The following is a 14,707-nucleotide window of genomic DNA, read 5'->3' as shown; positions in this document are numbered from 1 at the left end:
TCCATAGATGCCAGCTTTGTGTTGAGGAAGATTTTTCCCCTTGCCCAGTTTTCATGTTTCCATTTATACTAGGAATTGCATTTTTAAAAAAATAATGTAGGCATAAAAAATTTTCCTTACAAGGTCATTTGTGAAATATAATGCAAAAAAGGAAATTGTTGCTAATAAGGCAAACATTCAGTTCTATCATAAATGAGCATTCTTCTCTTTGTATAGACATATACTTTTAAATAAAAAATGGGACCTTACTCTGTTTGAATACAAGCTGATTTTTTTTATTCTTGTCCTAAAATATTATTTAACCATGTCACTTTCATGACTGAAAAGAGCTATAGTACAAGTCACCTTTTACTGGACAGTTTCAGGGATTACAATTATTTTCACTGATAAACTATAAAACTTACCCTAGTATCTTGTGCTTCTAAGGGCTAAATCTCTCTCTTTCTTTGCTCTTAGATCCTACATGAATCATTTTCATTTTACTAAGTCTTTGTCAATACCCAAGATAATGACTCTTCAATGAAGTCCTGGAGCTAGAATAGTATTCATGTCAAGGGTTCCTTTGAGCTTTCTTGTTAAGGACACACTCAGGGATCCCTGCTCTACTTCTTGAACCATGCCTCCAATCCTCTTTCCTTTTGCTATTTTTTGGGGGGGTCTGGTTGTGGGGCTTGAACTCTTGGCCTGGGTGCTGTCCCTCAGCTCTTCAGCTCAAGGCTAGTGCTCTACCACCTGAGCCACAGCGCCACTTCCAGCTTTTTTCTTTTTGCTTATGTGGTGCTGAGGAATCCAACCCAGGGCCTCAGGCCTGCAAGGCAAGTGCTCTACCACTGAGCCACCTTCCCAGACCCATCCTCTTCCCTTTTGTGTGTTGGATATTTTCAAAGTAGAGTCTTGCTTTCTGTGCATCTGGCCTGGACTCCAGTCCACTTACTTGTGCTTTCCCACTCTGCCCAGCCACTGTGTTTCCTCCATAGCTGGGCTAACAGGCAAATGCTATCATGCGCATCCATTGGCTGAGATGAAGCCTCTGGAACTTCTGACTGGCCTCAAACCATAATCCCTTGATCTCTGCCTCCTAAGCAGCTTTGAAATAATTAAGTATACCCTCTGTTTCTTGTATAATGTTTAAGAATTTTCAGTCATGTTGTGAAAAGGTCTGCATAGTTCCACCATGGTCGCTGTAGCAGTGTGGGGAGTTTCATTTTCCTTGTGGAGTACTCATTCACACTCTGACATCCAACATCCCAGGCCACTGAAAGCAGCACGGGCAGCAGGACTTGATTCTCTCACATGACCAATGCTCACTGTCTTCCCTTGGGAGGAGCGAAGTTGCCTCTGAGGAGGAAGGAGGGGAGGGGGGCATGGCTGAGCATTGGTGGCTGTGTTCATGTGCGTAGAGCAGTGTGCAGAACTCTGGTGTGGCGGAGCAGGTCTAGGAAAAGCTTCCATATACATTCTCAGATTTTCCTACTGGTATCTGAATAACTTCATTGCCTTAACTTGGGAAATAGAGTTCTTCTGCCATCTGGCCTCTTACCTCTCGGAACATAACCCTGCCTCTTCCTTCCCATCTTCTTCTCATCTGTAGGTCCTCTGTTGGGTCTTCTCTCAAATGCTAGTTAGGCTTCAAGTTCACAATCAAGCCTAAGAAAGACTTGTTCCTTGTAAAAATGTCTATGTGATCTTGTGCAAGTTACTTTGTCTGGGCATCTGTGTCTTTGTCTGTGAAAGGTGTGGCTTGAACAAGAACGTTATCCAATTCCTTCCCAGTTCTCACAACCTTACATTAAACTCACAAGGGACACAGATAAAGCTCCTTACTTGGCATACGCGCCATGTTGTCCAGAGCTGCTACTGTTTTCCGTTCAGTTTATGTGGGTGTTCTCAGACCATTTCCAAATCACAATGTTTTCTCATCTCTTCTTTCTCTCTCAGCTCCTTCAATGAACCCTCGAGTGACCGTGAAAAACTTGACCTCCCACTCCTTTGTTCTGAGCTGGACGGATTACTCCACAAATGACCAGTCAGGTTTTATTCAAGGGTACCATGTCTCTCTGAAATCCAAAAACAGACAGTGCCAACCAGGATTTGAAAAGGCGGTTTGTTCAGGTGACATTTCTTTTTATTTGTTCACCTGTGTTCTCAGGATCTCACTATTTGAAACCCTGGCTTGTGGCCAGGCTGAATGGACTTCTTGTATCACTTTCGGATCAGAAGGAGCTTTTAAATACAGAAAAAAAAAAAAAAGAGAAGGAAGAAGACCAGGATTTGTAACTTATTTCAGAAAGAAAAAGGCTGGGCTAAGAACTCCTTAAGAAACCCTGCCACGTACAGAATTTTCTGGACCTCTTTGCTTTAACTTTGTCAATTGTCCTGACTGCCCATTATTTCTATTCAGTTCTATTTTGGTGGTGTGGGGGATGAACTAGGTTTGCACAAGTTAAAAGTGTTCTGCCATTGAACTACACTCCCAGCCTTACTATTTACTTCTAAGTCTCTTCGGAGTTCCTACCATCACTGGCAGATCTGTGTGTTCTTCCTGTCTATCTGGATCACCAAGTGCTCTCTTTATATAGTGGACTCTTGGCTTGTTGTACCCTTTCTTTAAAGTTTTCTCAGGGTCTTCAAGGTGGTAAGATTATCATTGGAATTTTTTTGTTGGTGGTGGTTTAAAAAATCTTGCAATAAGAGCATTAGTGTCCAGCTCTCTCACCAATTTCTACTGTGCTGCTGGGTTATTTTTTGTCCCCCTTGTAAACAACATTGCTTTTAAATCACAGATGATTCGGTATGTTGCAAATACAACATCAAAAACCCAGAACAAAAGACATTCACTGTGGAAAACCTCCAGCCAGAATCCCACTATGAGTTTTTGGTCACATCCTATACGCGTGTTGGAGAAGGCCCCAATGGAACATTCACGGCAGTCACCACTCCAGATGAACTCTGTGAGTTCCTGCACGTGGAATCCCTCTCCCTGGGAGTTTCCTAGAAAGTGTTGCCTTAGGCTTTGTCTAGATCGGAATTTGCGAATATTTTGTCTCTCTAAAACTTTTTTTTCTCTCTCTCTCTCCCTCTTTCTCCTTCACTTTTGTTCCACAAACTATTATACAGAATCCCACTCCAAAAGCCAGGGCAGGGTGGAGCTAATCTGACTGATTTAGGGGCTGGACTTATTTCTGCCTCCCATTGGCTTCTGAGGCCCTTCTCGAGAAACCACAGAAGCCTAGTTTAGTGTGGACATTCGAAGAGCCACAGACTTCCATATAGAACAGGCCACAGTGTGGGATTGGTGTTGGTGGAATTACTTTCTGCACCCAGCCTTCCTGCCAGCTGGCTTTTCCAGTGGCAAATAACTGCTTCTTGTGCTGCCAGAGGGGGCTGGTAAAGATGGGTGGCCTAGGGTGGAGACATCCCTACCTCCTTGTTTGCAAATTTGGTCAGGTAAAGGTGTCATGAATGGAGATCTATCTTGTCCAAATGCATTTGCCTGGAGAGATGGAGAAAGAATGGTAGGAACTGGCAAATCTGAACATCCACCGAGCAGGAAGGGAGTTGGGGGCAGGGAGGGAAAGGAGGATATTCAACCTATTATTTTTTTTAATAAAAAGTTTAGTAAAAACTAATCACAAATTTGGAAACATCATTAACATCCCCCCACACACACACTTGTTCGCAAATACAGTATAAATGCAGAACTTAACCAAATTTGAGAAATGGTTGTAGTAGTCAAAAAGGCTGATCTTGGGGGCAAAGTGTCCCTAGTGAGTGGAAGAGAGCTTCCCTCCACCGCCCTGGGCCAGGGCTAACCTGGGGCCAGTTGTTGAGAAGCTAGTTCTGGTCCCCTCTTACCTGAGAGGTCTTTCTTTCCAGAGCCCCCTGTTGCCTGATCACATTGATGTGGCCTCTACCTAAGGCAGCCCTTATTCAGCTCACCCATTTTATCTGGTCAGCCAAGTGTTGGGTGAAAAGTATTGAAGGAGACAAATGGGTTGAACAGAATCATACATGTGAACAATCCATTGACCCAGCGAGTAAAATCATTAATTAGTTGAATTACAAGCAGTGCTACCAGGATGATGAGCATTAAGAAAAAACAAGCATGGCTGATAAAGCTGAGAAACAAAATGATACCATTAGCCAGGTGCTGGTGGTTCATGCCTGTAATCCTAACTACTCAGGAGGCTGAGATCTGAGGATGGCAGTTCAAGGCCAGCTCAAACCTTTGAGGTAATCAATACTCTACTGTTGCTCAAATAATAGAGTGCCATCTTTGAGCAAAAAAGCTAAGGGATAGCACCCAGGCCCTGGGTTCAAGCTGCAATAGCATTGTGCACGTGTGTGTGCATGCACGCCCCCCCCCACACACACATACACACACATACACACACCATTACCCAAAGTAAGAAGTATTTAAGCAACTTTGAGACTACTTAGGAGTTTTCTAGTCAGTGCTAAAATCTCAGTGATAGATAAGGTTTTCTTTCAGCTTATGGGTCTTAGGTCAGCTGTGGCCTGACTCTCATCTAGGCTGGGCCAAGCTGAATTTAGGCTTCAGAGTGGCTCAGATGTATTACATGTAAATTCATCTTGGCAGCAGCTACCTGGAGCAAACTCCTGATGGGTTAAAGGATCACCCGAGGGCAAGACAGTCTACATGAGCACATTTCAAATCCTTTTACAAGATAATCACCATCATCTCATTGGTCAAACCAAGACCTATAGTTATATAGCAGGAAAATGTTCTCCATCTACCCACAAAGCTGGGGCAAAGATGGGAAAGTGTAATTCTAATTTGGGGAGTAAGTGAGGAACTGGTCCACTCTAGAAGGATTGATTTGATTCACAAAGCATTTGACCAATGGCAAAAGGTCTTGGATCTTGGCTGACTGTCCTTCTTGCCCCTGGTCAATCATGAAGTTTGCCTAATAGAAATTTGAGGATAATAAGCATGTTATTCTCCTTTGAACACTTAATTAAAAAAATTTTCTTTGAGGAGGTAGAACTACTCATACAAAGATTCTTTCTTTCCTTCTTCAGCCTACACGTTGGTACAGATCATACTGCCCATGATTTTCAGTGTCTTGCTCATCATTTCTGTGTGTTACTGGAAAAGTCAGTGGTAAGTATGTGAGCAAAATTGTATCCAAAACTCAGAGGACATCATCAGCTAGCAATGACATTGTATAATATAGAAACACAAAAGGGTAAAGGACAAAAGTCTAGGTGAGGTTGTATAATTTCTTTGACAATTTTGCTTTGCAAATCAGTACATGAGAAAAACAACCATGTAAAATAAAGAGTTTGCCAGGTGCTGGTGGCTCATATCTGTAATCCTGGCTAGTCAGGGGGCTGATATCTGAGGATTGCAGTTTGACATCAGCCCAGGATGGACAGTCTGTGAGACACATATCTCCAATTTAGCTTGCAACCAAAAAAAGCCAGAAGTGGAGCTGTGGCTCAGGTGGTAGAATGCTAGCCTAGAGCAGAAATTCTCAGGGCCAGCACCTATGACCTGAGTTCAAGCCTCAGGACTGGAACAAAAAATAAAATAAAATCTAATAAAGAGTTTGCAAGTGTTTCAGTAGCCATAGCCAATTTAGATATCTCAGTCTGTATTCAGTGTTCTTCTAAGTACTCAATATGGAATAATCCATGTTGTTCTTGCAAGATCACTATAAGTATTGGATTACCTTCATGTAACCAATGAGCTGAAGTACAATGGAAGCATTAATAAGGAATAGAGGAAGGATTAGAACCCAGACATGGGACTCTAGAGTTCTTAACCATTCCGCTATCCTGTGAAATTTACTTCCATATCCACTGTTTTCCTAGGGTGAAGGAGAAGTGTTACCCAGAAATCCCAGATCCTAACAAGAGCAGCATCTTGTCACTGATAAAATCCAAGGTAAACAAATATGAGGAAATTCTTGGTATATAAAATCCCTAATAAGGAAAAATCCAACTTTGGGCTGTTGTAATGATGTTTTCCTGAACCCCTTCAAATTAGAATCATTTCTGGTCCTATATCTATGAGATAGGTGACTGAAGAGGCTGGAGGTGTAGCTCAGTGGTAGGGTGCTTACTCAACAGGTATAAGGTCTGGGGGGTCCATCCCCAGGACTGAGAAAGAGCTATGGAGAAATGGGGGGGGGAGAAGGATTGGAGCAGGGGCCAGGAAGGGAATGAGAGGGAGGGAGAGGAAGAGGGAGAGAAGGAGAGGAAGGCTGGGAGGGGAAGAAGGAAGAAGTGAGGAAGGAAGGAAAGAAGAAAGGAAGGGAGAGAGAGAAGGGAGGGAGGGAAGAAGAAAAGAGCAAAAGATAGAAGAAAAGGAAAGGAGGGAGAAAAGGAAGAAGGAAAGAAGGAAAGAAAGGAAGGAAGGAAGGAAAGGCATGAAGGAAAGAAGGAAGGAAGGAAGGGAAGGAGGGAGGGAGGGAGGAAAGGAAGCAAGGAAAGAAGGAAGGAAGGAAGGAAGGAAGGAAGGAAGGAAGGAAGGAAGGTAGGCAGGAGACAAGGAAGGAAAAGGAAAATTAATAGGTTATTGGAGCTTTGATTCCTTCTGTTCAGGCAAAGCATTTAGTTTTCAACCCCATCTCCAAGCGCACTTGTGACCAGAAAGAAACATGAACCTCTCAGTGTACTTCACATGCCTTTTTCACATACACCTTTAGTGTACACAGGTATATTTATATTTACATATTCTTTTGTTTCCTATGTAGGAAAACCCTCATTTAACAATAATGAATGTCAAAGACTGCATTCCAGATGCTCTTGAAGTTATAAACAAGCCAGAAAGCACCAAGGCACAAGTCATGGGTACTGAGAAGCCATTCTTGGCGGAGAGTGAATTAACTGCCTACCTTTATCCCTTGCAAAAAGAGCACTCAGGCCCTGGGCCCTGGATCTGTTTCGAGAACTTTACTTACAATCAGTCAGCTTCTGACGCTGGTTTGTGTGGTCACATTCCAGTACCCTCAAAAGACCTACCGTGGCAACAAGGACTGTTGACCCAACCTGACAACTTACTAAATGTGTTAGAAGGAAACTGTGAGCAACCTCTGAGAGAAATCCCAGCTGGAGAAGCAAGTTTGAATTATGTGTCTCAACTGGCATCACCCCTGTATGGAGACAAGGACAGTTTTTCAAACAATCCAACCACAACCATGCCAGAGCCCTGTTCAGACTATAAAATGCAAATGGCGGTGCCAGCATGCCTTGCCTCGCCTCTCCCAAGCAAAGAGAGCAGCTTGTCCTCAGTGGTCCTTTTAGATCAAGGTGAACACTATCATTAACAGGATCTACCCCACACAGACACTGCGAGTAGCATGCTTGGCACCATGTTGCACCACAGGCTTTGGTCCTTTATCCCAGTGAGCAGTCTCTGCTTGCTGGTCTGATTTATATAAGAACACTGCAGTCTGGCTAGATTAAACACTAGAACTATGGGGCTCAGCATTCCCTCTGGTAGGCTTACTTCAGAAATAGTAGATAATGGGAACATGCTGGCCTTGTTGCTGCTTATTCCAGGCTCACCCTTAGCACAGTCTACTTTAACTTGACAGAAGGTTAGACATAGCCTAACCTTCCACAGTACGGAATGGGCATAGCCACTATTCAGGCCTTGCCCTCTCTGTACTGTGGAAGGGAGCTGTGGTCCTAGAAGCTCCATTTCCCATGAAAAAGAGTGTCATTAAATTTTACTCTGATATTTAATATCTTTAGGGTAAAGCAATTGTGTTAAATATTTAATAGGGACCACAAAAAGATTTATTACTGGAACATACATTGTCAACTCAAATTTACTGTGTTTAATGAAAAAGTTACAAACGTTGGACACTAACAGATATTAGACTTGGTTAGAAATTAAGAATTTCTAGTTTGTTGAGTCATTAACATTAACTTTCATTATTGATTTTCATTGTTATTATAAAGGGTTACTGTTTCATAAGTCAGGTAAATGAGTACATTTCTTTTTGGACAATGTCACCACTTCCTTGGCTCTCTCCCAGATTTTTCCCTTCCATCTCTGCAAAACTAACTCTTGAGGCACAGATCTAACCTAAAAAGTAAGATCTATGGATGAAACAATAAGATCTTCATAATTCTTACGTGTAACTTACTGTGGTAAGACAATAAGATTAATTTTCAACTACCTCAGAATAGAAAAGGAAAAAGTATCACTAAGTATTTCCATTGACATTTTATTGTTCCCATTTTTGTTCAAGAGCTCTATATGAACGACCCATTTCCACTTAGCACCCTTTGGACTCCACAGTAGGTTGTCTGGGTCAAGGAAATTCTCTCCATTTACATTCTTATTGTGCTAAACTAATAAGTCAACTGAAACCTCATTGTTGGCTGTAACTTGAGACACAACTTTGAAAAGTTTCATGGAGTGAGAAATTTTTGTTGGCTCTAGAGAAACTATCTCTTGAAATTACACTTGGTCCTCCGTATATGAGGATTCTCACCCCAAGATTAGTAATGTTTGCCTTTGCATTATTTTAGGTATTAGAGATGACATGGTATATAGAAGGATACACATAGGTTTTTTGCAAATATTACATAAACATGAAGATTTAGGTTTGGAAATGGGTAACTGCAGTAGACACCACCGTGGGATGACTGCATATGCAAAATACTGGGTAGATACAGAATAGGTTTTAACACATGTAATTCCTTACTCTTCCCATCAGCCCATCCCTAATGTTTGTTACATTTTATAAAACAAATGGTTTAAGGCCCCCAACTTCTAAGTGTTCTTCTCATTAACACAAGGACAGACATCCCAACAAAGCGAAATATGCAGCTTCTGTGAGAAGCTGCTCCTGTGTTCATCCTCGCATCAATGGCCGTCCCTTCACCTCTGTCCACAGACGCAGAACCGATTTCCCCCACACACATCCCGACTCCTTGGAAAGCTGAGGAGTATCTGAAGCTCAGGATGCAAATGACAAAGTAGAGCGCTCAGAATTTGTGGGCCTGAAAACATTTGTTTTAAGGTTTCTTTCATTTTGCCAGCTGCTGTGTGTGGTAGAAATGACTCTGATTATGCATGTAGCTCTGCTACTACCTAATGTTACCCTACAGAAATTATCCACAGCAGAATATACCTACACAAAGCAGTAGTTTTGTTCAAACTTTTCAGCCTCTTCTTCACAGCCTTTTGTTGAAAAAAATAACATCGCACAAAGCAGTGTTTCCTTTGGTTTGATAGTTGTGAAAAGACTTTTGCTCAGTATTGAAATCACACATCCTCCTTTGTTAATTATGTTTTTCATTTGAAACGTACCCAGAAAATGCCAATGGCACTGATTTGTGTATGTATTCTTCCATTTAGGTTTGGTTTAAAAAATAATCCATAGTCTTGACACTCTTTTACTGTTGCAGAAAGTCTTAATTAAAACATTTCACCATCACATCATTGTGTTCTATCTACCTTGATGAAATCAATGTCTAACTATTACTCAATATAGACAATATTAATCACTTCATGGACTACTAAAAAATTAAGTTCCTAATACACTTAAACCATGCTAAGCTGGGCGCTGGTGGCTCATGTCTGTAATCCTAGCTACTCAGGAGGCTAAGATCTGAGGATCATGGTTCAAAGCCAACATGAGCAGAAAAGTCCATGAGACTCTATCTCCAATAAATCACTAGAAAACCGGAAGTGGCACTGTGGCTCAAGTGGGAGAGCGTTCGCCTTGAGCTGAAGAGCTGAGGGACAGCGCCCAGGCCCAGAGTTCAAGCCCCATGACCAATCCCCCCTACCCCCCCCAAATCAGCCTCAGCAGCATGTGACCTGAAACCAGTGTGCATCAGTTCTCAGACATGCACTCAATTTACTGTATACTTCTGAGAACCAGTGGCTTAAATTAAATCTTCCTGAAATGCAGCAATATACCAACAGCAAGTGCACAGGTACATAATTTCGTGTTCACACTATCTGTATGATTAGAGTTGTGGCTTCTTCCTCAATGTTTATAACAACCAGATATATTGGAATTAAAAAGGGTTTGGTATTATATATCATGTTAGTATTGCTTTAAGGAAGTCCTATTCAGAAGCTTATAAGTTTATATTCATGTATCAGTAGAAGCATTAGGATTAAAAGAAAAAAAATTACTACACAAAAGCAGAAATATCAGCCTCAACATTACACCAATGGCTGGGTTTAGCCACATCAAAACACATTTACTGCACTTGTAGCTCATGCCTATAATCCTAGCTCCTCAGGAGACCAAAATCTGAGGATCACAGTTCAAAGTCATCCTGGGCAAGCAAGTGTTTGAGACTTTCATCTTCAATGAATCACCAAAAAGCTGGAGCAGTGCTCAAGTGGTAGAAAGCTGGCCTTGAGCAAAAAAAACTTGGAGACAGCATCCAGGCCCTGAGTTCAAGCCCCAGGACAGGCGCGAGCGTGCGCACGCACACGCACACGCGCGAACACACACACACACACACACACAAATACTCCCCTATCCCTCTAAGTTATTTTGAAGAAAATAATGTTTCCTTTGGAAATACTTTAATAATTTCTCTAAATAGGCTCTAATTTTTCCAACAAGGCCATAAATACCTTAAAAAATAAGATTCCCAAGGAAGACGGCAGAAGTGCAGGTGGGGTCTAACTGAGCTCTCTCCAAGAAACCAGTTTTAGCATTGCAATGAAACGTACATAGCTAGAGTCATACCAAGTGACCCTTAATAGGACAGAGATTTGGGGCCAGAGAAGAAGTATTCAGGCAGCCCGCTTAAGTAGCCAGACCTGAGCACTGTGGTGGCCAGACAGAGTCAGGACAGAGTGTGCATGGCTTTTAACTCACCTCCAGCACAACTGGATGAGTAGAAGCCAAAATCCACATCCTGCTGGCCACAGATGGACACAGATCACAGACCATTCGAAAAAGCAAGAAAAACCTCCTCAAAAGACATTCTCACTCCTCACAGAACAGCTTATGGAGGGTAGAGCCTCCTTTCCGCCCCCAGAAGAATGCCATCTTTGATACTGGCATTGACCCTGCCAGAGCTGTTAGCAGGTAACTTGGGCTGGAAAAACAGGGGCCGTGGCACCAATTTTTTTTTTTTTTAAACAGGGCAAAGGAATCTGAGCAATGAGAGGCAGCTCTGGCTAGGGGAAATGTCCTGCAGCTCAGGAGGAAGCTTTACCTAGGGCAGGGCTTTATCAGGTGGCCCCGCCCCTCTACAGTCAACAGTAACATTCTATTCCAAGAGCAGCTAAAACTGCAGTTTAGCTGGCTGCTGGAATTAAAAAACCAACAATCTGTAAAATCTCAATTTAAAAAAAGTACATAAAAAATGGATAGGCCCTAAAAGCTGAGAAGCTCTCCAGGCTGGGCCAAAAGAGATGCTCAGGAGCTAGACCTTCTGGGAAAAGCCATTGATTCCAGGTAAGTCACAATCCCACTCACACCCAAGCTCACTTGCAGACGCCAAGCTACAGAAACAAGCCGCCTCCTTCCTGTGTCACACACAAAGCAGATCACCCTTCAGCTAAATTAGTCTGGGAGGAGACACAAAGATCCCAAGTCTGTAATGTAGAACTTTTTTCTACATGCTCAAACAGAGAAACCAGCTAAGCCACAAAGAAAACTGACCATCACAAGGAAATCAAAGGCTCCATCAAGAGACTGGATAGCTGGCATAGGGCACCCCAGACCCCCAAAACAAATTGAATATTTTTTCTAATTGTTTTTTTCCTACTCTTTTATTATTTTTATTTTCCCCATTTTTCTTCTTCTTTGCTGTTCTGTTCTGAGGAACCTAAGCAACTCCATTTCACTTAAGACCCCCATCTCAGTTCTGCAACTTAACCCTTGACCCACCTCAGCCCCAATGCTAGGAATTAGGACAGCAAGCCTTGCACAAACAATTCTCAGAACCACAGATGGTGTTTTCTCAAGACAGTATGTCAAGGTATCTGAAATTCCAGAATTGCCCCTCCTGGGGTCTGGTGAGCATTATCTAAACCAGACACCCTGCAGTTTAGCACCTCTCCTCTTGAGACTCCCCTGTGGTGCAAGCCAACCAGTTTAAAGTATGTCAGCCCCCTTGAGCTAACCAACAACTTGTTTCTGGTCCTTTCCCACTTTGTAGTGCACCAATCATACTACAGAGTTGTTTTATGATTTTCCTGCAGTTTGTAGTCATTTGTTACAAGAAGTTATGATGTATGCAAAGCCCTTGCCTTCCCTAAAAAATGTATAAAAAGTGCTGTAACCATGGGCTTGGGGCCTCTCAGCGTCACCAGCTGCTGCCATGTATGGGGGGTGGGGGGAGGGGTGGGGTGGGGGGGAACCAAGCTCCAGCTTGCAATAAAGACTCCTTTGCTTTTACATTGGTGACCGTCTCTGGTGGTCTTTTGGGTAAGGATTTCCGAATTCGGCTTTACAGTTCATTTCTAGATACACTAGATTACTAGGCTTCTTCCTTCATTGTGAACATACTTCAGATCATATTTTGATTACTTCTCTATTTCTCAATCATATTTTTATTTTTAGTATTATTAGTTTATTCATATACCTTTTTAAAGTATTTTTTTTCTTGTTCCCCCTCCCCTTTTTTCTCTCTGAATTTAGGTCTTAGTTTTTTTCCTTCTGTTCCTTTTCTTCTCTACATTCTGTAAGGTCCGCCCTGGATGGCAAGCAGACTCCACCCTCCTCGCAGCAAAGTCTCCACCCATTACCTGCGTTACCTAGGCAACTGGGACACCTGGAAGAGGTCACATCTGCATCCACTGAGGTCACATCTGAATTTGATGTGGCCACACCTTTCCCCGCCCATACCCTACATAAGGCCTAGCCCAGGCCCAGACGCTCTCTTGCTCTTGCTTTGCTCTTGCTCTCTTGCTCTCGCTCTTCTTTTCTGCTCTCACTCTCTCTCTCGCTCTTGCTCTTCTTTTCTGCTCTCACTCTCTCTCGCTCTTCTTTTCTGCTCTCTCTCTCTTGCTCTTCTTTTCTAGCTCTTTTGCTCTTGCTCTTCTTTTCAAGCTCTTTTGCTCTTGCTCTTCTTTTCTAGCTCTTTTGCTCTTGCTCTTTCTCTTGCTCTTCTTTTCTAGCTCTCTCTGCTCTTTCTCTGCTCTAGCTCTTTCCTCTCTTTCCCAGCCACGTGGAGTGCCAACCTTGCCTGGTCCCAGCAGGTCTACTGAATAAACGTACCCCTCACCTGAATACCACGTGCGTGCTGGTGCAGTTCTTAATCGGCTACCTCTTTTTAAAAACCTAACACATTCCTCTGCTCTTATTTTCTCCTCCTATTTTTCATATCTCTTAATCTTTCTCGTAATTTCATCTCAACCTATTTACCTTTATTTCTGGTCCCTCATTCCTTTTTTATTTTCTTTAGTCTGTGATCCCTAGTTGTTTGTCATTGAGCTAGACTGTATCTGTATTCATTATGGCTGTGTCAAAGTGGTTTTATCATGTTATCCTTTGGTCCAGATTGCTTTAAACCTCATGACAGATTTGTTTACTGATTATAATTATATATAATCCCCACTCCTAATCACAATACCGCTCCCCTAACAAAGAAAAGCAGAGATAGGGGAATATCTATTTCTATTTTGAACCTCTAAAATCAGTGCAATTACAGGGCTCAGGGTTGGTTTTTGTCTTAAAACTATGATCTGTGGTGGTACTGGATATGTTTCTTATATCCAAAAAAGGAGAGTGAAATTATCTATGATGTGAACCTCTAAAGTATGTGCAACTACAGAGCTCTGTGTTGGTTCTTGTCTTAAAATTGTGTTCTGGTATGGTATTGGATTTGATTTCATTTCCAAATGGGCAGAATAAAACAAAGAAACACAAGAAAAATGACAAGTCAAGGAACCTCAATTCCCACTCAAAAAGGCAACAGTGCAGTCAATGGAAAACCTAGAGGATAGCTCTCAAAATGCTCTACAAACAATATTGGTAAACATGCTGAGTGAAAAGATTGAAAGCCTGAATATGGGTATGAGCAAACATGTTGAAGCTAGTCAAAAATTAATAGAGGAATTCATCGAATCCACAAACAGAAAGCTGAATGAATTTCCAAGAAGTAAAGGGAGTCCAATGAAAGTATAGCCACTCAGTTAAAGGATTTGAGAGAAAACACTGAAAACCAAATCAAGGAAGACCATACAAGATCTAAAACAAAGTTTCAACAAAGAAATTAAAGCCAATCTCTGGAATTGAAGATAGTCTAGACTTTAGAAAGAACAAATATTCCAAACAAATCCAAGAAACAAGACAGATCCCTACAAGAAATACCAGACACAATCAGAAGGCCTAATTTAAGGCAAATAGGTATTGACGAGGGCCTGAAGAGGAAGCTAAAGGAATAGGAAATATATTTAATGGAATCCTAGCAGAGAACTTCCCGAATATGTAAAAGGATAGGCCCAAGATACAAAAAGCCTTTAGAACCCTGAACAGCCCAGACAAGAACAGGACAGCCCACCACCACATTGCAATCTATACAGAATCAATAGAGACCAAGGAAAGGATCCTTAAAGCTGTCAGGGAGAAAAGATCAATCACCTGTAAGGGAAAACCAATCAGAGTAACTCTGGCAGGGACTGTGAAAGCAAGAAAAGCCTGAAATGAGGCATGCCTCACCCTAAAGACAAACAACTACCAAGAATAGTGTACCCAGCTAAACTCTCCACAGCAAAGAAAAATTGAAACAATGTATCTCC

General features: G+C 42.1%; 1 protein-coding gene across 3 annotated transcripts in view; it reads left to right on the top strand.

Annotated features, from left to right (window-relative positions):
* The window catches only part of Osmr (oncostatin M receptor), a 32,778-nt gene extending 23,354 nt beyond the window's left edge, over positions 1-9,424 (top strand). For 2 of the 3 annotated variants that reach the window (XM_013018636.1, XM_013018635.1), the window contains exons 12-16: positions 1,939-2,112; positions 2,784-2,951; positions 5,044-5,125; positions 5,839-5,911; positions 6,723-9,424. In XM_013018636.1, coding sequence (XP_012874090.1) covers positions 1,939-2,112; positions 2,784-2,951; positions 5,044-5,125; positions 5,839-5,911; positions 6,723-7,295 — 1,070 coding nt within the window. In that variant the 3' untranslated portion in view covers positions 7,296-9,424. The remainder of the gene's footprint in view (positions 1-1,938; positions 2,113-2,783; positions 2,952-5,043; positions 5,126-5,838; positions 5,912-6,722) is intronic. The other variant, XM_013018637.1, reaches the window with a different exon arrangement.
* Positions 9,425-14,707: the final 5,283 nt, after the last annotated feature.

Source organism: Dipodomys ordii, unplaced genomic scaffold, assembly GCF_000151885.1.
Source record: "Dipodomys ordii isolate 6190 unplaced genomic scaffold, Dord_2.0 Scaffold41, whole genome shotgun sequence".
Taxonomy (NCBI): domain Eukaryota; kingdom Metazoa; phylum Chordata; class Mammalia; order Rodentia; family Heteromyidae; genus Dipodomys; species Dipodomys ordii.
Note: the sequence above shows the minus strand (reverse complement) of the source record. Positions and strands in the feature narration are given on the sequence as shown.